At 39.9% G+C, this 21,124-nt stretch overlaps 1 protein-coding gene across 1 annotated transcript in view; it reads left to right on the forward strand.

Annotated features, from left to right (window-relative positions):
* The window catches only part of ptprja (protein tyrosine phosphatase receptor type Ja), a 138,646-nt gene extending 117,896 nt beyond the window's left edge, over window positions 1-20,750 (forward strand). The window contains exons 32-36 of the mRNA XM_060839174.1: window positions 183-317; window positions 1,897-2,016; window positions 6,399-6,559; window positions 11,653-11,788; window positions 16,106-20,750. Coding sequence (XP_060695157.1) covers window positions 183-317; window positions 1,897-2,016; window positions 6,399-6,559; window positions 11,653-11,788; window positions 16,106-16,261 — 708 coding nt within the window. The 3' untranslated portion in view covers window positions 16,262-20,750. The remainder of the gene's footprint in view (window positions 1-182; window positions 318-1,896; window positions 2,017-6,398; window positions 6,560-11,652; window positions 11,789-16,105) is intronic.
* The last annotated feature ends 374 nt before the right edge of the window (window positions 20,751-21,124 follow it).

Genomic DNA, 21,124 nt, shown 5'->3' on the forward strand with positions numbered 1-21,124 from the left:
TGTGGTTTTCCAGCACCCCACTCTTGACTCTAATCTCCAGCATCTGCTCTCCTCACTTTTACCCAGTATCATTCATTGCCTGCTGTATTTTTATGATCATCTTTCTGAAGACTGATTGATTGTGCCATTTTTTTTTTCTGGTTCTCTATCATCTCTTAGCCCAATGTTCCATTTGTTTTCAGGGCTATAACTCAAAGAAAGAGTTCATTGCTGCACAGGGACCACTAATGAATACAGTCAGCGATTTCTGGCGAATGATTTGGGAACATTATGTGCCAGCTATCGTCATGCTTACCAAATGTGTGGAGCACGGAAGGGTAGGTACAGCATTCTCAAGCTTACTGATCTTCAGAAAGTTTAATATTGCTTTGTAAATGTGAATCCATATTCCAGTCTTTTCACCAATCAGTAATGGAGTGTTCATATTTCAAGGACGCCCCAAACTCTTGATGTACCAGCCAATCCATTCGTTCTTAAATCTCACATCATTGTTGCATGTAAATAAGACATTTTCATGACATTTGTTTTTTTAATTCACATTGTCATTGCTTCAGCCATGAGGCCTTATAAATCCACCTCATGGGAATAATTTTTATCTTTGCCAACTGGGTGCTAATCTGTTAGAACAAATTGTCCACCAGTTGTAGCACTTGATCTATTACTATCCAATCAATGATGATTACTACTAGAATATCAGAAGATGTGGCAGTGATAATCACCACCAATATATCAAAAGAAAATTATACTCTCAAGGATAGCACCAACTACGGATTACTGTTCTTCAGGAAACCTCTCTGTCTCTTGTCCTTCTCCCACCAGAATGTAAATGTAAGGTTTTAAAGAAGGTGAGTCCAGGAGGACTACCTTTTGAGAAACTGATACAAGTTTTACAAGTTGAAGACAGACCTGCTTAAGATAGGAACTTCCAAGTAAAAGTAGAATAAAGGCCACTTGGTGGTTGGTGATGAATCAAAAGGAGCTTTTCTGTGAGGCAGTTGATGGGTCTGAGAAATATAGTGATGCCTGAAGAGAAGGGCAGCACCTGTAGAGTCTCTGTGTGGAATTCGGCAGCAATTGGATAAGTGTAATGTTGGTTGTGATACATTTCTCATATGGAGCTGAATATATTTCTGTGCAGCAGTCAGGATATCCCGACCGGATCTCTGAGTAAAAGATTTTCCTGAATAATCTTCTTCCTTAGTGACACCTTTTCATGGTCTGTAGCTTTTGACTTGCCAAAGCTATTGGATATCCTCTCCAGTCATGAGATGACTGAATAGGTCTCAGATCGATATCAGTAAAAAGATCACACGCCCTTTTGAACACATCAAGATGGATTAATATTTTAAAATGAGCAGCATCCATAATGGATGGCAATTTTACATTTGTGATGCCCCAAATGAGTCAGATGTTCCACATCAAAAAATATATCTAAGCATTGTACAGCTCCTGTCACTGCCCTGACTTCCTGTGCCTATGCATCATGTAGTTAGGTCATCACGACTTATGAAGGTTTTGTACTGATATCAATTATAGGGTACATAAAATTCACAAACTGTTCCTTTTTAATCTGTGAGGCATTTGTGTGATTGATAGCTTAAGTGTATCATCAAGATAATTGCACATTTATTTTGCACTGAAATGTTTGTCTATTAGAGATAAAAATTATCACAGCCCAATGCTAACATTACCTTTTGTGATGAGATTCTGCGTTGAACATTGAAGCGCTAGTAAATTTATAGCACAGCAACATCATTTCTATTATGCACAAAAGGAATGAGAACATATCTCTATATACTTACATTCCACTCTTTGAATTTAATCAAAAAAAAACTTCATTAGAATACTTTGAAACTGTCAGCTAAACTTTATTTTTTAATCAATTTGTTATGCTAGGCAAAATGTGAGCAGTACTGGCCGACTGAACGCCCTCTCATCTTTGAAGACAAAATTGTTACTTTGACATCAGAAATAGTTCTCCAGGACTGGACTATCAGGGACTTCACAATAGTAAAGGTAAGTAGAGTTAGGGACTTCCCATGTGATGGAGAAATTCAGACTAAAATAAATGAATCACAGACCACAGCTTAGAATCTGATAGCAGACAATGAAGTACACAATGGAGCAAAGAGGGAATCATGGAAACTACAACTGCTGTCAGCAAGCAAAATACATAATTTAATCTCTGTCATAATCACAACAACCAAAAATATTTTCTTTCATTGTCCAGAGTATTAGGAATGCACACTTGCAACTCCATCACCCTCCAATTGCTTGGACAACTCCTGCCCTTCATAACCATGTGCCTGGAAAGGTGTCTGAGTATCTTGGGAGGTACCTGGTGTCAGATTGATATAGACATCATGGGCTAACATAGTGTTCACACTTGCTGATCTTCGCTGATTAGATTCCATCCTGATGTGGGCCCAAGTGTTAGAGTGATGAAAGTGTGTGATTTAACGATATATAAAAAACTTCTTTTTTATATATTTGAATTTCAAACCAGTGGCATATGGGTGTTGGTCATTGTTTTGTGAATAGGTTAAAAATGAACCATTTCCAGAACTCTCATTTTAAGCCAGTTTGTGCCTCCTGGAATGTTAATGGAGTTTTGTTTATACTGTCAGGGCCACAACTGGTAAAAGAACACATTATGGTATTATTTTAGCAGAATTTAGGATTCGGAATTTTTTTTTACAATTTCAATACAAAAGCTTTTGAATGATTTGGCGGAGACTTGCCTGGGGTCAGGAGCATCTAAAAAAGTAGACTACTCAGAGCAGTTAACAAAATAAGTTACCTCAGTGAAAGAGTATAATTTGTAAAAGTTCCAGATCAGGAATATTTGGTTTGTACTTCGCAGATTACTAAAAAACTGAGAAAGTCTAAGCTCTTAGTTAGCAAGGGGAAATGCCTCACAGTTCATGGGCTAGAACACAGAAGAAGCAGTTAAGACACACATACAACTTTGGTAGGAAAGGAATTTCCCGGGATTTTTGAGTGAGTGTACTGTGATAATTTTGGGGAGTGGATGGGATTTTGTTTTGCTGTGTTTTTAAATTCTTTCAATTCTTTTAAATTCTGTCTTAGCTTGGTTTGCTTTAGTTGATTTTGTTTTCTTCTGTGTGATTCATTGTTAAAACCAAATCTGAAGTCTTTACACCCTTATGTTTCAGCGAGCTACTGCCGTATTAAAAAGAAATAAAATCTGATGTATCAAACCAGATTGCACTCTGGGATCCGACTTGGTCATAGCAATATCAGCTGGCTTTTAGAACATCACTACTCAGCCATCAGGAATGTTGTTGTTGTTCAACCCTTGGTGGTCATTTTGGAAGAACTTGTATTAGACAATGCAGAATATTAACTTATTTTAGTTGTTAACCTGGTGTTGTGTGAGTTTTATGGTCCAAAAGGTTTATTTGGAAGCACTAGCTTTCAGAGCACTGCTCCTTCATCAGGTGGTTGTGGAGTATAAGATTGTAAGACGCAGAATTGAAAGCAAAAGTTTAAATTGTGATGTAATTGAAATTATATATTGAAGAAGAGCTGGATTATTTGTTAAGTCTCTCATCTTTAGTCTGAGTACAGCAGCAACAACTCTCAAAACACCACCCAAAATAAAAGCATACTGCCTGATTGATACTATCTTCAACCTTCACTCCCTCTATTGCCACCACTGCACAGTGGCAGCCAAGTGTACCATCTGCAAGTTTCACCACAGCAACCCACCAAGACCTTTTTAACAGCACCTTCCAAACCTACCTCCTCTACCACTTAGAAGGACCAGGGCAGGAGGGCACGGCCACCTGTGATCTCTCCTCTAAGCCCCATACCATCATGAATCATTATATTCCTTCAGTGTTGTTCCTGGAACAAGCTTCTGAACAGCACTGTGAGTGCACCTACACCACATGGACCTAGCCAGTGATATTCACATTCTATGAACTATGAGTCATGATTTGGAGATGCCGGTGTTGGACTGGGGTGTACAAAGTTAAAAATCACACAACACCAGGTTATAGTCCAACAGGTTTAATTGGAAGCATACTAGCTTTTGGAGCGACGCTCCTTCATCAGGTGATAGTGGAGGGCTCAATCGTAACACAGAATTTATAGCAAAAATTTACAGTGTGATGTAACTGAAATTATACATTAAAAAATTGATTGTCTGTTAAGCCTTTCATCTGTTAGAATACAGTGATAGTTTCACTTCTTTCATGTGTAAATAGCAAAACCTTTTTTTTAAAGTTGCATTCTCAGGTTAGCTGTTAACAATAGTGATAGCTAGACAATATGTTGAAGGTGTTAGCCCCCTGTGTTCTCTAGGAGAAAGTGAAGACTGCAGATGCTGGAGATCAGAGCTGAAAATGTGTTGCTAGAAAAGCGCATGCCTGACCTGCTGGATGCTGCCTGATTTGTTGTGCTTTTCCAGCAACACGTTTTCACCCCTGTGTTCTCTGTCTATGCCATGATGTTTAGATTGATTCTAATCTAAAAAGTGAGGTAACAAAGTTTTACATAAATTCATGCTGTTTTTGAGCTCAGAGTTCTACATGAATGCATGCAGTTTTTGAGCGAAGTACAATGTAACCCTGCAAGTACAAATTCACTCCACAAAATATATGTGTGCATGTGGGTCTTTGTCTGTCTGTCTGTCTGTGTGTGTGTATGTGTGTGTGTCTGTCTGTCTGGGATGGGGGGGGGGGGTTGTGAGTGTGAGAAACACACACACACACACACACACTCACACTCACACTCACACTCACACTCACACACTTTCTCACACTCACAACCCCCACCCCAGACAGACACACACACACAGACAGACAAAGACCCACGTGCACACACATATTTTGTGGGGTGAATTTGTACTTGCAGGGTTACATTGTACTTTGCTCAAAAACTGCATGCATTCATGTAGAACTCTGAGCTCAAAAACTGCATGAATTTATGTAAAACTCTGTTGTCTCACTTTTTAGATTAGAATCAATCTAAACATCATGGCATAGACAGAGAACACGGGGCTAACACCTTCAACATACTGTCTAGCTATCACCATGGTTAACAGCTAACCCGAGAATGCAACTTTAAAACAAAGGTTTTGTGATTTACACATGAAAGAAGTGAAACTATCACTGTATTCTAACAGATGAAAGGCTTAACAGACAATCAATTTTTCTATGTATAATTTCAGTTACATCACACTGTAAATTTTTGCTATAAATTCTGTGTTACGATTGAGCCCTCCACTATCACCTGATGAAGGAGCGTCGCTCCGAAAGCTAGTGTGCTTTCAATTAAACCTGTTGGACTATAACCTGGTGTTGTGTGATTTTTAACTATGAACTATGAGAGTTGTTGGTGCTGTACAGGCAAGTGGAGAGTGTTCCATCAAACTCCAACTTGTGCCTTGTAGATGATAGAGTTAAAGGAGAGAGTGCTGAATAGGAGTGGAACACGAAACATTCAACATAGCCTATAAAAAGGCAGTCATTGTAGCCAGAACTGGACAGGCATCAATAGCAACAAGATTTATTGAGAGGCACTGAGTTGATTTCAGGATAAATCCCTCAACGAGGGAACAAGTTCAGCCCAACAGACCAGGGTGGTATTTGATGGAAATTGGTTAGGCCTTCATTTAAGGAAAAAGTGGAGAGACCTCAGAGGTTCCTCCTGCCTGCCCCCAAAAATCTACAGCTTCATGGGAAGGTCTAGAACATGCTCACCCTTGCTCCGACTCAGGCCATTAAGTTTAAGCATTGCTGCCTGCCCTGCCACAACTTTGAGGTCTGTATCACTGCTACCTGCTTTCCTGATTGGTCTCCTCCCAGAAGCTGTGTTTTTCCATTCCTCCCATCCCACTCTTCCTCAAGCAAACTCTCCTTCCCAACACCATGGGCCTCCCATCTCATAGGCACCCCAAGACCCTGGGCTGAAAATCTATTGCTGGAAAAGCGCAGCAGGTCAGGCAGCATCCAAGGGGCAGGAGAATCGACGTTTTGGGCATGTCGATTCCCCTCCTCCTTGAATGCTGCCTGACCTGCTGCGCTTTTCCAGCAGCACATTTTCAGCTCTGATCTCCAGCATCTGCAGTCCTCACTTACCCCAAGACCCTGCACCATTGTCCTGTTAATCCTGGTATTGCCTCCTGGTACTACGGGCAGTGCCAGCACTGGTCATCCTCACAGTGATACTGCTGATAAGAGACAAGTAGCATATAGAAGTAACATCAGGATCAGCATTAGCTGCAAAGTAGTTATTTGCCTTGGCTTTACCAATTAGGTCTGTGTTATTATTACAGATTATCGAGAGGGACAGATTGTTTATTTGTTTCTTGTTTGTGTTTGCCCGTTCAGTTCCTCCGATTATGCCATCTGCTTCTTCCTTTCCTACAGGATAAATCTGGAGAGAAACGTGCTGTCCGGCATTTTCACTTTACAGGTTGGCCTGACCATGGGGTTCCATCCAACACCGGAGTGCTTATTGAGTTCCGGAACCTTGTGCGACAGTACATCAATCAGTACCCAATGAGTGGACCCACTGTAGTCCACTGCAGGTAATGAGACCACCATTCTACTGCTGTGTCAATACTATGTATTCAACATTGAATGTTGTGTATTGTACCTTTGCACTGAAACATTAGGGTCTGCAGAGTCAATCTTTATCTGTCTGTTTCTGCCTTTTTGACATAGAGGTTGATGCAATATTGCTGGACAAATGAATGTTTTTATATCCCTGTGAACTAATTTAATTATGAATGGAATGGAATGATGTGCTGTCTACCACATGATGCTGCCAAGTAAAGCAGCTGAAGAACCTCTGAGACACTCCAGGATTAATCTTAAAAAAAACTTTTAAAATAAAAGTTAGATGGAGTCAAATAGAATTTAAGTGTTTCTATGGGCTCCCTGAGAAGCGTTCAGATCTTTGGAGCCCCTCACCTATCTGTAAGATTTGGCAACTCCATCTTGTCTGGACTTTCCTTTCTGCTGGCAACTTTCTTGGTGCCGGGTAGCTCTTTATTTCCCAGTCTTAGTTTCCCCCCATCCTATACCCAGGTTCAACAGCAATAATATTCTATTCATCAAGTAGGTAGCTTAGAAATGATGTCCAAATGAAGCTTGTATGAACAATATTTGTAATTATATTCAAATTTAATTAAACATTTCAAGGAACAACACAAAGTTTACTGAAAGAAATTTCACGTGTCTCAACCCTGGTGGGAATGTGGCCTCATCGGAACAAATGTGGCAGAGGCGAAGGAGCTGAGAGAAGGGCATAGAGTCCTTACAGGACGTAGAGTGAGAAGAGCTGTAGTCCAGGTAGCTGTGGGGGTCAGTGGACTTGTAATGGATACTAGTGGATAGACTATTGCTGGAAATGGAGACAGAAAGGTCAAGGAAAGGAAGGCAAGTGTCTGAGATGGACGAAGTGAAGGTGATGGAGGGGTGGAAACTGGAAGCGAAGTTTATGAATTTTTCCAGGTCAGGACAAGAGCATGAAGCCGCATCAAAATAACTCAACAACTTCTCCTTCAACTCATCCCATTTTCCCCAAACCAAAGGTGGAGCGATGGGTACCTGCATAGGTCCTGATGAAGGGCTTATGCCCGAAACGTTGAATTTCCTATTCCTTGGATGCTGCCTGACCTGCTGCGCTTTAACCAGCAACACATTTTCAGCTAGGTCCTAGCTATGCCTGCCTTTTCATGGGATATGTGGAACATTTCTTGTTCCAGGCCTACCCGGGTCCTCTCCCACAACTGCTTTATCAGTACATCGGTGACTATTTCGGTGCGGCTTCATGGATCAAAGGCAGAAATAACGTGACTTCCTATCAGTTTTTGTCCATTCTTTAGTGGTGATATCACATTGTTGACCATGCCATTGTCCAAATCGGTAGCTGCTCAGTTGGACCTGGAGCTTGACCTGAGTAAACTGTTTCTTTTTAAAGCCTTTTAGTGTTATATTTTCCCCACACACATGGTGAGAGCAATTTTACATGCTGCCAGGCTTGACAATCTGAATCATAGTGATCTGTTTCCAAATAAGATATATGTAGCCCTTGCATACCAAAGGATATCTTGGGTCCAATGATTAACACCTTGGTCAAATAAATATGTTCTAAGGAGTGACTGAAAGAAGAAAGGTGAGGGATGAGGTAAAGGCTGAGAGATTTAGAGCGAGAATTGCAAAGCCTTTGACTTTCATGGCTGAAAGGGCACTGTCAATAACGGAGTGATTGAAATCAAGAGTGCTTCAGGTGAAAGTTGAAGGCATGTAGAGATATCTTTTGGCTTACAGGGCTAGCAGAGGGTATGGAAGGGAGAGATCGTGGAAGGAGTTGTAAAAAACGGTGATTGAGGTAGTGCTTAACCAAGAGTCAATGACCAAATGATTGATAAGTAAGTGGGACTTGATGCAAGTTAAGACAAGGACCGAGAGCTTTGGATAGCCTTGACTTATGTGCAAGGCCAGCCAGAATCTAATGGGATCATCAAGTCTGGAGATGACAAAGTTGTGTCGTGATGAGATTTTCAGCAATGAATGAGCTGAGGCAGGACTGGATATGTTCGATGTTGCAGAAATGGGAATGGGAGGACCTACTGATGGTATAATGGAATTAACCTGATCAACCCATTTCAAAATCAAATATAGCACCAAAGTTGTGAACAACTCAGACAGTTGTCAAGGCAAGGAATGGTGTGACTGAATTTTTACAAATTAATTTGCATGATGCAGGCAATGTAACAAGGCAAGCTCTTGTTCACTTCTACTTCCCCTTGAAAACCTTGATGAAACAGCTTCTTGAACTGCTCTAGTCTGTCTAGTACAGGTTTACTCACAGCACAGTTGGACATGGAGTAGACTTTCCAGTAGGAATTGGAAACAATACCTTTGGTCTTCCCGATATGTAGTTTGAAGGAATTTATTTTTGGAAAAGCGGTTTGACAATTTTGAGACCGTAGAAGGATTGAGTAAGGTGATGTGACCGATGAGTCAGACCTGGATGCTGTCAGTATTCATGTGGAAACTGATGCTGTGTTTTAGGGTGATGTAAGGAGCAGTTTGTAGATGAGAAATAGAAGGGACTAAACATGGATCCCTAGGGAACACCAGAGGTAAGGGTGTTGAGATAAAGAGAAGCCATTGCAGGTGATAATCTGGCAACAAAGGTCCAAGCAGGCCAAGCAGAAAATTTTCGTAGGTGTCTGCTAAAGATTGTGAGATCAGATTTCAGTCTACTTGCACAGGATTTCTGCTGGAAGATGAAGTTAGCATGAACGTACAGCATTGTGTTGCTCGTGTAAAGATGTTCTGGGGAGTGGTTTTCCTTGCATGATTTTGAAGGCAGGGTCTAGAAAATAGGAAAGTAGCAATGAGTGAATTGAAACAGGTTTTTTTTTTCTGAGGTAGCTTCAGTCTGGGGCTGTGAAACCACTTGGCAGCAGCAGAAAGCCAATTCATGTAGTTCGAGAAAGAATTAGTAGGGATTTCCCAATCTTCTGGATCCCCACCCTCCGTACTTCACAAGAAGCAAATGCACAGCAACTTGACATTTACATATGATCTGATCTTTATTTGCCAAGTTGGTAAAAGCAGTGATCATTCCTAGGCACAGCTCTGGCATTGCTGCAGTGTCTGGTGAAGTTTCCTTCACCTTTGGTTGCCTCAGTCAATTTTGCTGCAACTACCATTTCAGCCACAGTGAAGGTTGCTCACGACCTTTTCCATTCCAGAACCTGAAGGGCCTCATGACTCCCCTGATACCTAAGCCCACTCACTGACTCTAGCTGGTTTATTGGACCAAATGCAAGCAAATGAGACTAATTTCGTTTTGGAAATCTGATCAACATGAACGATTTGGGATGAAGGGTCTGTCTCTGGGTTGCATGACTCTGTCAATACTTGAGGCAGATTGGTAATTGGGTAACAGTGAAGAAAGTTACCTCAGATTACAACGGGATCTTGATCAGATGGGCTGAGGAGTTACAGATGGAGTTTAATTTAGATAAATGTGAGGTGCTACGTTTTGGTAGACCAAATCAGAGCAGGACTTACACACTTAACGATAAGGTCCTGGGGAGTGTTGCTGAACAAGGAGACCCTTCAAACTATGGGTTCATAGTTCTTTGAAAGTGGAGTCGCAGGTACAAGGATAGTGAAGAAGGTGTTTGTATGCTTGGTTTTATCGGTGAGTGCATTCACAACACTAGTTGGGAGGTCATGTTGCGGCTGTACAGGGCATTGGTTAGGCCACTATTGGAATACTGCGTGCAGTTTTGTTCTCCTTGCCATTGGAATGATATTGAGAAACTTGAAAGGGTTCAGAAAAGATTTACAAAGATGTTGCTAGGGTTGGAAGGTTCAAGCTATAGGGAGAGGCTGAATAGGCTGGGGCTATTTTCCTGGAGCGTCGGAGGCTGAGGGGTGACCGTATAGAGGTTTACAAAATTATGAGGGGCATGGATAGGGTAAATAGCCAAGGTATTTTCTTCGGAGTGGAGAAGTCCAAAACGAGATGGCACAGGTAAAAGGTGACAAAGATTTAAACAGGATCTAAGGGGCAACTTTTTCACGGAGAGGGTGGTGCAAGTATAGAATGAGCTGCCAGAGGAAGTTGTGGAGACTGGTATAATTGTAAGATTTGAAAGGCATCTGGATGGGTATATGAATAGGAAGGGTTTTAGAGGGATATAGGCCAAATGCTGGCAAATGGGACTCAATTAATTTAGGATATCTGGTTGGCATGGATGAGTTGGACCGATGGCTCTGTTTCTGTGCTGTACAACTCTCTGACTCTAAGTCTTTAGCTGCCTCCTCTAAGATTGTGCTTGAACATCCACTGAGTGATTGGTCCAAAAATGGTCCCAATGTGCACAAATTGTCAGAGTCTGAAGAATCAGTATTTACAGCCACTGCTGATCTGAGACGTCAGGCAAGGAATTGCACAAACAAATTGTGAAGCTGGGAAGGAATTATAAACTATATTTGTTTCAATCATACTATTTCCACTGGTTTATTCAGTACTTCAGTTCTGTGTGGATTACCATTGAAAGGTTCCCACATTATATTTTTCCTTGGATTTTTTTTTTGTGCATCAATGTTAGTTCTGGGATCTAGAACTCCTCCTGTTCTCTTTGGTAACATTTAGGAGTGTCACTTTAAAGTGGTGCAACAAGTTAGAAGACAGTACTTCCCCAAAACGCAGCCACTACTGCATCATTATTGCTGTTGTCATCAACTTTCTTGTATCCAATATCTTCACTACTGAAAAACTTTCCAAGAGATATTGGTGTGACTTTGTTTTCCCATTTCCCTTGTAACTTGCTGAGTGACATTACCAATTTATGTTGAATTTGGGATATTCTGTGCTGTAAGTCTGCTTATCAAGCGTTGAAGTCAGCTCAAATTAATTTCACAAAGAACCCTTGCAGTGAACTGCCTTCTGTAACATAGTCAGGACCATTTTAAACCTTTGCACCAGAAGTGAAGGCTAATACTTAACCTGTTCTAGCATTCTATTTCTCGTGAAGTAATTTTCTTCTTTTCATTGGTAACATGGACGGTGTGGGCTGGTTAATGGGATAAAGATTTGACTATCCGTCACGTTTGCAATGTGGCTAAATTTTGATCTCCTTTTTGTCAGTGCTGGAGTTGGTCGGACAGGGACGTTTATTTCCATCGATCGTGTGATTTATCAGATCGACAATGAAAGAAAGGTTGATATCTGGGGGATAGTTTACGATTTGCGAATGAACCGGCCACTAATGGTACAGACTGAGGTAAGGTACCAAGCATCGGAGAATAATGCAAATGTAAATCTGTGCACAGAGTCAGGGTCATAAAATCTGGAGATCTACATTGGCACCAAGACATATTCATCAATGAGAATCTCAGGGTTTTTTTTCTCCCCCACAGCTAGGGATTAATGAATAAGGACGCAATAAGATGTAGCATAAAGGCCAGCTCTCATTGTCTTCCACTGATGATCTCAAGTCGTACTTGTACATTTATTTCTTTCTGGCTTGAGTCCAGCAATGCAGGCAGTTTAGTTCATGTTTTTGTCTTATCCACAGCTCAATGTTTATACAAAATAATGGGAACGTTTGTTTCAATGATTTTTATGCAGCCCCAATGTGACATACTATTTGATTAAATAGATCTTCTGGCTACTTGTTTTCCATGCAATTATAACTGAAATAGTGTAGATGACATTGCTAGCTGATCATAATACTGAGAAGGGTTAATCCAGGACTCCCTCAATATTGCAAGAAGTCAATCAGCATCCTGTGTTATGACCTGATACATGGTTAGTTCAAATTTAGTAACTTCTCACAGTCAGTATGATATGCTACTGACTATCTCTACTTTCAAGGATTGTCTCTACTCCAAGTCAGTATGTTCGGGGTGAAACCATTAGGATCACTTTATTTGTTGCTTTATTCCTGTTGGGAATGTCAGCATTGCTGACAAGCATTTGTCGTCATCCATAGTTGCCCTTGAACTGATGTACTCACAGACATTTCAGAATGCGGGTAAAAGTGAACCGCATTGCTGCAAGTCTGAAGTCATTTGCAGACCACACCCAATAAGAACAGCTTATTTCCTTCCTTAAAAGATATTAATGAACCAGATGGACGTTTTTTTTTACAACAAATGACATAGGTTACTCAGTCACCATTAGGCTAGCAGGCCCCAAGTGGCCTACTCCTCCTCCTCCTCCTGACTGACTTCACAGCAAGGTCCACAATATATTGACATCGCCCATTTTTACTTCATGACCACTTCTCAAAATGTTTACTGGAGTGCTACATTTTAGGCTTAACTTCACTGCTTCTGTATTTTTACACTGTTACCTGATATCTAATCTTAGCTGAGCCACAATTTCCTCCAGCTAAACATTAGGAAGATTAAAGCCATCATGTTTAGATAACATCACCCAATTCTGCTCCCCTCTTGAGCCTATGACTTGAGCCAAATGTAACCTTATTGTCCTATTTAACTCAGATCCAATTTTCTGGCCCCATTACTTCTCAATTACCAAGATCAACTAACTCCTTAACATCCATCATCTGCGCACCTGCCTTAGGTTAGCTTCTACTGAAGAGCTTACATCCCTTGGTAACCATTGAAATAAGCCTACACTGACGCTGTCCTGACTGGTCTCTGATCTTAACCATCCATTAACTTCAGCTCATCTGAAAGTTTATTTCTTCTGACATGGTAGAGAGATAGAGATAATGTTTTCCTACATTTAAGACAATACAGAATTGCAAGTCATTATAAATTATATCTGCTGCTTTACCATTCCTCACTCACTAGTGAATGTGACTCCAACCCCAAAGCAATGTGGTTGACTCTTAACTGCCATCTGAAATGACCCTTGCAAGATCAGTTGTTGGATATTTAGAGATGGGCAAAAATGCTCGCCTTGCCAATGAGGCTCATATTCCATGAAATAATGCAGACAAAAAGCTAAGTGGCTCCACAAATATTTTCAATGAGCTTAAGAAATGACACAACCCCTTAACACTACATTGACTGCTCCAAGCTGTAAACTTTGATGTCAATTTAGAGCATACTCAGAATTTTCGAATACATTACCCCCATGAATGTTGGTGGACAAGTCTGTACTTGAATATGAAAACTGGACTTAACATCCTATAGTGATTGGTAATTATTGCTTTCCTGAAATCTATCAACCAAAACATGGCCAGTTTCCATCCTAATTCCCTGAAGTGCATCAGGATCATGCTGCACCAGGAAGACTTCTCTCTCTTTCACCCTCCCAGTTTCTGCATAACTCACCCTAGACATTTTCAGCTATGAATTACATAGTCCCTTCACTGTGCCCAGAATTTATGAAGAATGCATTCTTTATGCTAAATGCTAAGTGGGTATAAACATTATATCTATCAAATCCTTTAATGATTTACTCCAAACTGCTCATCCACCTGTTCATCTTGTGCTTTCAGTTAATTAATAACGTACTTCTGAGCTAATAATTTGCTGCCTTTACTGCTGTATTTATATTGTTTCAATTTCATCACCTTCAGCCACTAACTCAAAGCAAACTGTTGCAGCTATATTTTCCTTATCAGTAATGTAATTCAGCAACCTTTGTATTCATCTGAAATACTTTATACCCTCTCAGTTCCAGCTCTTGATCACCTTCCACTGTCAACTCTATCTCTGAAATATGAACAGGATCAATGTTCTTATATGTATCTAAATCCAGTACTAGATTTCCCTACGGTCTGCGCATTTATATAACAACATTTATGTCCATCCTTGAATGTTTTTGTATCATTGTCATGTTACAAATTTTAAAAATTTGAATTCTTTATCTTTGAACTGATTTGTTTACCCCCTTCTCCGTATCTTACCAGCTTACATTGTCCCCTCAGCCTTTCTTCCTGTCCTTATGAGAAAAGTTAATGCTGAGTTTCATTTGGGAGGCCTGTGGTAGGATGGATGGTCTGTCTAGAAAAATGAGTGATAGTCTATTGGAGATGAATTTTAATCTTGAAGGCATCAATCGAGAGTTGAGCGATTTCCTGACATTGCAATCCCACCTCCTGACTGATGGTGCCTGTCCACGCTGTTTTCATGGTTGGATGGCAGCGGGTGTGGGTCACTGAAGCAGATCTGAGATTGGAGCAGAGGCTGAGGTGGCCAGATTCAAGAGGCCATTGGCACACCGGCCCAGTAGAAGGAAATGAGTGGTCCCTACAAATGGCCCCTTTAACATCCATGCTGTCTTTGTCTCCATATACTCAACCCTCCTACCCCCTTTCAGCCCCCACTGTCCCTTTCATCCCCCCAGTCTCGCTTTCACTCCACTGCGCCTTCTCACCCTTCACTTCCCAAACATCCTTCAGCCTCCATTATCCCTTGACCCCCTCATACCCACTCCACCAGTTTATATTATATGCATCATTCATGAGCACTGTAATAACAAGGGGAAGTCTGAGAAAGACATAAGTCTGTCAACAAAAAACTACTTTAAAATCCATTTTAAAAAATCAATTTCCTTAATAGCAAATGAAACTCAATAAAACCAAGCTCATAGCCTATTTCATAAACATGTCAATAATCCTGACAAAGCTGAATCCATTGGTGGGTTTGAAGTGTAGCCAGATATTAGCAGTGAGATTCCATTAAATAACTATATGAACACAGCCTCCAAAACATTGATGCTTTCAAAGTCGCTGAGAAATGCAGTTACTATTAAAGCTTTCAACAAACCAAATAATTGGCTGAGTTGGAATTCAAGGAACACATGAATTAAAAAAAGGGACAGTATACACAGTCAAATAATAATTACACTTGTGCAAAGCAGAATAGCATTTTATCCTATGGACTGTAATACTTCTGAAAATCTTTCCACTTACACAGTTTTGGTCAATTTAATAGCCACAGTTCTTTTTGAAACAAAGCTAACAAATCCTACATCAAACACACATATGACTTACTATATTGTTTCATTATGACATGTGAATGGAGCTAAGAACTCAAGGTAGATGGATGAGAGCTTACAGCCTGCCTTTTCAGCTCATACTAATCTAAGTGGTTCATCACAGGATTGAGGTGGAAATTCTAGTATTAAATTCCATATGCCATATTTAAAGTCAACCCAACACAGGTTAGCCCCATGTCAGGATAGAAGAATCTGGCCTGTGGTCTGACCAGGAGGAAGGGTGTTTGCACATTGTTGTTACTATGCGAAGATGAATGAGTGCCACTCTGAGGCATGGGTCATATGCATATTTGACAAAGTTTCATTGAAGTGATAATTGGTGCTGTCAGTCTCATTGTAGGAATCTGGGTGGATGGCACAGTTGGTTTCACTAATAGAGAGAGGCTGTTAATGATGTTGATATGACAATGAAGGATTGATGACTAAATCTGATTTTTGTTTTGAGGGGTGTGCTTACTAACATTGTTGGTCTAACTGCGCAAGCAAACAGAGTTGGGTTCACAGCCTCACTTGAGGGGTAAAGTTTGATTGGGAAAAGCAGTCCCTCTAGAATGCGTTCATTTGAAGGTCACTATGTGCACAGAGCAATTCATTCCCAACTGTACTTTTGTCTCCCCAGTCGCAGTACGTCTTCCTGAACCAATGTGCCATGGAATACATCAAAGCAAGCAAACAGAAACCTGATGATATAATCTATCAAAACACTCCAGCCCTCATCTACGAGAATGCCTCTGCCATTCGAGCAGCTCACGGGGCCAATGGCCACGCACTTTAATGGGAACAGCCTTGGAGCTGCCTTTTTTAATTCAACTGCACCTTTCACTAATTTTATTTTGTAAATGACAAATGTTTATTTTTTAAGAGGAACATGTGTTCATTCAGTAAGACATGTTTAGAATGTGTGCCTTTTTAATGCTGATTTGCGAATTTTTTTTCAAAATATAAAGCTGTAGAATAATAGCTGGGAAATACCCAGGAAACTGTAGGCAATCTTTGCCAAACCTTCCACAACTTGAAGGAACACTTTGAGAATCTTCCACGTAATTCATTGCATTTTTTACAGCACTTTTCATAGGTGTTGTACAGATATGGGTACTCTCTGTAATTTCACTTTTTATGTGCAAGTTAAGCACTTCTAGATAACACTAGTTAGTGTCTTAAATAGAGACTTTCTTTCACAGGAGTGTCTCAAAAATATTGAATCTTCCCATCTTTCTGGAAATTCCATCAACTTAATAATTTATCCAAGCCACTGAAGCACGATGTCTGCAGGCTTCATTCTTGTAAAACACGCAGAAATGCAAAACTTTAGAAATATCACTAGAATCTGGCACAAACTGTGAAAGTTGTTTCCTTACGTGGATCTCCCATAAGTGCAGTCATGAAACCTGATAACTTTGAAGCCACTTTTCACAATGATAGCTTTGTTCAAATCAACCCAATCAAAAAGGAGCTCTTTCTGGAAAATATCAGAGCATCAAGTTTCTGAACTTATTGGTTATCAGTGTTCACTAGATCACGCAGCATGCCCTACGGGATAGAATTATTTGATTCTTCCATTTTCCATTTCTGTGGTGAATAAATGTTCACCATGCATTATAGCACCAGAATCAATATGCAGTCAGCCTGCAAGTTATTCACCGACTTCACAAAGCTGTTTCTCATACATTTTGAATAACCTATGTCTTACTAGGCTTTACTCAAATGTACTGAGCCTTACACTGTAACTAATGGACATAAGAATAACAGGAAGCAGTTTAGACAGCAGGGAGTCCATACTGCACATATGCACCTCCTGAATGACCCGCTGAATGTAAAGTCACTCCTGGATTTGGATATCCATAAAACATTGTATAAAACAAAATGTTTATTTTGTCTTGCAAACTTAATATTTTAATTGCTTTCAACACTGAAACATATTTGAATTGAGCCTTTGAAGAGCCTGTTTCAGAGCAGTCAGTCTTGGTGAATGCCGAGAGGTGGTTAAATCTGGGTTTATTTTCAAGCGGGTCATGAGAGATCTTTAAAGCAGGATGATCAGGTGAAGTGTCACTGTACTAAGCAGTAGTGGGAACCTGTCAGTGTGAGCCAAAATCTTTAAATATATTAGTTAATAAGTTTAAGGAGTATAATATGTACATTTTGAATCTTGAACTTGCAGTGAAGAAGTGATTAAACGTTTCAGTGTCAATGTATTTTATAGCTTGATGCTCAGTCGTAGTAACCTAGTTTCAGAGCTGATGCATCGACCTGTTCTAAGTTTGGGCAATTATGCATTTGTAAGATTTTAGTCCTGTAGTGAATAAGTGAAAGTCAGCAAACCACATCCAGTTATGATCACTTTGTAACTCATGCATTATCCAAAACAATCATTACAGCCGGAGCATTTTCGTTATTCTGTTTATCATGAAGAACTTTGATTGAAACACATGCTTTATTCAGGGATTAGAAAGCTACCACGTCACTGGGAATTGTTGCTTGGGAAAAGGGCTGACCCTCAATCATTGTCACTATTTCTTTCCGAGCTGCTACCTGGCAAATAGATTGCCAATTACGAAATAATCACTCGTGGGTATTGGCACTGACATGAGATTGTCTGGAAATAGTGAACTATTTGACTTCATTTGGGAATGGGGAATAATTGACAAAGCTAAAACTTGGCTTGAAATTTTAAATAAAAGTGGATTGAGCAATGAAATTGTGTTAAATTGGAACTGTTTTAAAAAGCTGAAACTATCAATTTTAATTTGGAATTTGGAGACATTGGCGATGAGCTACTTGTATGTTAAGTTATGGAGTTTGGGGGAAAGTAATTATGTTTATATTTTAAGAGATGGTGGTGTTGGACTGGAGTGTACAAAGTTAAAACTCACATAACACCAGGTTATAGTCCAGCAGGTTTAATTGGGAGTACTGGCTTTCGGAGCACTGCGCCTTCTTCAGATGAAGGAGCAGTGCTCTGAAAGCTAGTGCTTCCAATTAAACCTGTTGGACTATAACCTGGTGTTGTGTGATTTTTAACTGTTTATATTAGCAGTTAGTGCTGGCCTTGATGCATTTTCCATTCAAACTGTTGAAAACATACACATATTTCATGAATTTTTCAAAGATATTCTGAAGAAGAAGGGATGAGTTATACATGTTCTTAGAGTTGTTTACCTTACAGTCTTCTTCACTTGCTGGGGTATGATGCAAGGGGCAGGAGTAGTGAGGGAAAGCAGACGAGATCTGATTGTGTACTGGAGTAATTCGCCTCTCGGATTAATCTTCTCTGACTGGCTCTCACTCAGTGTGTAAATTTAATCCAAAGTCACATGAAAGGTGCTGAAAGTATAAAGTAGTTGCAAGCAATTCTTAGACTGCAGTTGCCCACATCCAATGTGACATTGTATTAATACACTTTCCTGTGGCATGCCTTGATGTTGAGCACTGCAATTACTGGACTTTTTTATGCTACGCACTTTAGATTGTGTTTGTGTCCAATTGATTCTAGTCAGCTACTTACTTATGATTTGTGGGACAGGTATCTATGAGTTTTTTTGCAGAGGAGATCTTTGTCTGAATCACTTGTATATCATTGTCATTGTTTTCTTCACCACACTCTCCCTGCTTCCTCCCTCTCCCCCAAATAAAAAGCTGTACTATCATTTTGGAAAGCAAAAGCAAATGCAAGGGAACTACTGTGTAAGATTCACTGTATGTGTCTTCTGAATCAATGAATAGAACTTGTAATATTTTATAATTTATTTTTTAAGTGCATAAATGTTGCTGTGGGTCCCGATGTCAGCTTACAGCATCTGACACTGCATTGTGGTACTGGCAACATGAGCATTATTGTGCACGGTGCCAAAATTGGCCATTAGAATGTTGACCAGAGGGTAACAGGTAAAGGATTATTGATGTATGCCCTACACTGTGTAAGCAATTTGTTTCTTTCTCAGGTTTGTCTTGCTCCCTGAAGGTGCTAACTCGAGAGGATCTACAAGCACTAGCAGCTTTTAGGGTGCTTCACCTAAATATCAATTCTTGAAGTGTGAGGTCTAGACCAATTGTATCATTGCAGGACATAGCACTCAGGCTAAATTCTGCTGTCATCTCACCTGCACATATGCATTTTTCATCACAAGTCACTGGAGTAGGAAACTTGGGATAGATTTTATTACAATCCGCTCCCCTGACCCTCCACTCCTCTCAATTCTGGAACCTTGCTGTGACAAACTCTTAACTGCTTTCTGGCTGAGATCAGGTATTTCATCATAGACTGAGCCCTTCCAATTACATTTGGCTATGTGCTGCACTGAGTGATACACATAGAACTCTCTTTCGATATTTTTCACATAGCTTTACAACCCTGGAGCCTGGAGAGTCCATTTAAGAATTCATTGCATACACACAAGTGAGGACTTTAATGTTACTCCTCATTGTCATTTTTCTGCAATATTTCTTCACTTTGAGCCTTTGGATGGGTAGACTGTGAAGCCATGGATTCCTCCACCTCAAGGATAGAGAAATGAAAGTTCTGCAGCAATAGTTGTTCACTGCAATGAAGGAGATTTCTTGGTGGCAGTAGAAATGGGATGGAAGTGAAATTGCAATGATCCAAGCTTAAAATCTTTGCTGCAGGAAAAACAAATGGTGTCTTAGAGTTCCCTATCAGTGTTTCAGTTTCCCCAATGAAAGCACAAAACCAGCCCAAATCTGACTTTGTGTGTGAGTTGTAGATCTGTCCACAGTCGTTTGGCATTCAAGTAATTCCTGTAAAGAGGGGTAAAAGTTATAGAGGCTTTAGTTAAAGAGCACATTGTCTAAATTTCATAATCAGAAGCTCTGTGGAGACATTGTGGAAGTGAATGATATGGTGAGGGAATAAGAAGCCATTTGCACAGCACTTTCTGTCAATTATTGCAATAGATCATTTAAGTTAAATTCAAAACTGTGTGTATATTCATGTATATTAGACAATAAGTAGCAAATGCACTGGATGCATCTTTGAGAGAAATCCATTTATCCCATTTGTTCACTTCTATTAAGAGAAAGGGATTAATATTATCAGATGTGCAATTATATTTTTCTGTTGTTTTATTGGATTCTTTATCCTTGGTAATGGTAGGAAGCTCTGCATTAACGTGATTATCTAATAGAGCTCCTAAACCACCACTGAAACTCCATTTTGAACTTTGTGTTACAAATTAATGATGTAAAAATTGTATTTTCTGATTGATGTAAAAGGATAAATGTTGTAATTAAAGATGATATTTTTAACACTTTGGCCTGATCTTTGGAAATAAGGGCAAGAATTGAATGACCAGTGGGAAATAGCTGAATGACTAATAATGTAACCACTCTCTCACTTTTTAGATTTGGTAACCTATAGGGAACCTTATCCTGAATTTATCTTGTGTCGTACCAAACCTGAGTGTGTTTGGTGGAACTGTATAGAAGAAACTTAATTCTCATGTAACCTGCAAGTGTTCGTTGAAATATTTGATGTTTGTCCAGTCACCAAAAAAACTCTTTTTAACACATTTCTCTTCATTTTTAATGATCGTATTGACTGGAGGTCAAATTCTGTTGACTTCCTACAGTTGGGAATTTAATTTATAGTTCAGCATTAGAGCTCAGTCCTATCCTCAGCTGA

The sequence above is a fragment of the Hemiscyllium ocellatum genome, chromosome 18 (genome assembly GCF_020745735.1).
Source record: "Hemiscyllium ocellatum isolate sHemOce1 chromosome 18, sHemOce1.pat.X.cur, whole genome shotgun sequence".
In the NCBI taxonomy this organism is placed as follows: Eukaryota; Metazoa; Chordata; class Chondrichthyes; order Orectolobiformes; family Hemiscylliidae; genus Hemiscyllium; species Hemiscyllium ocellatum.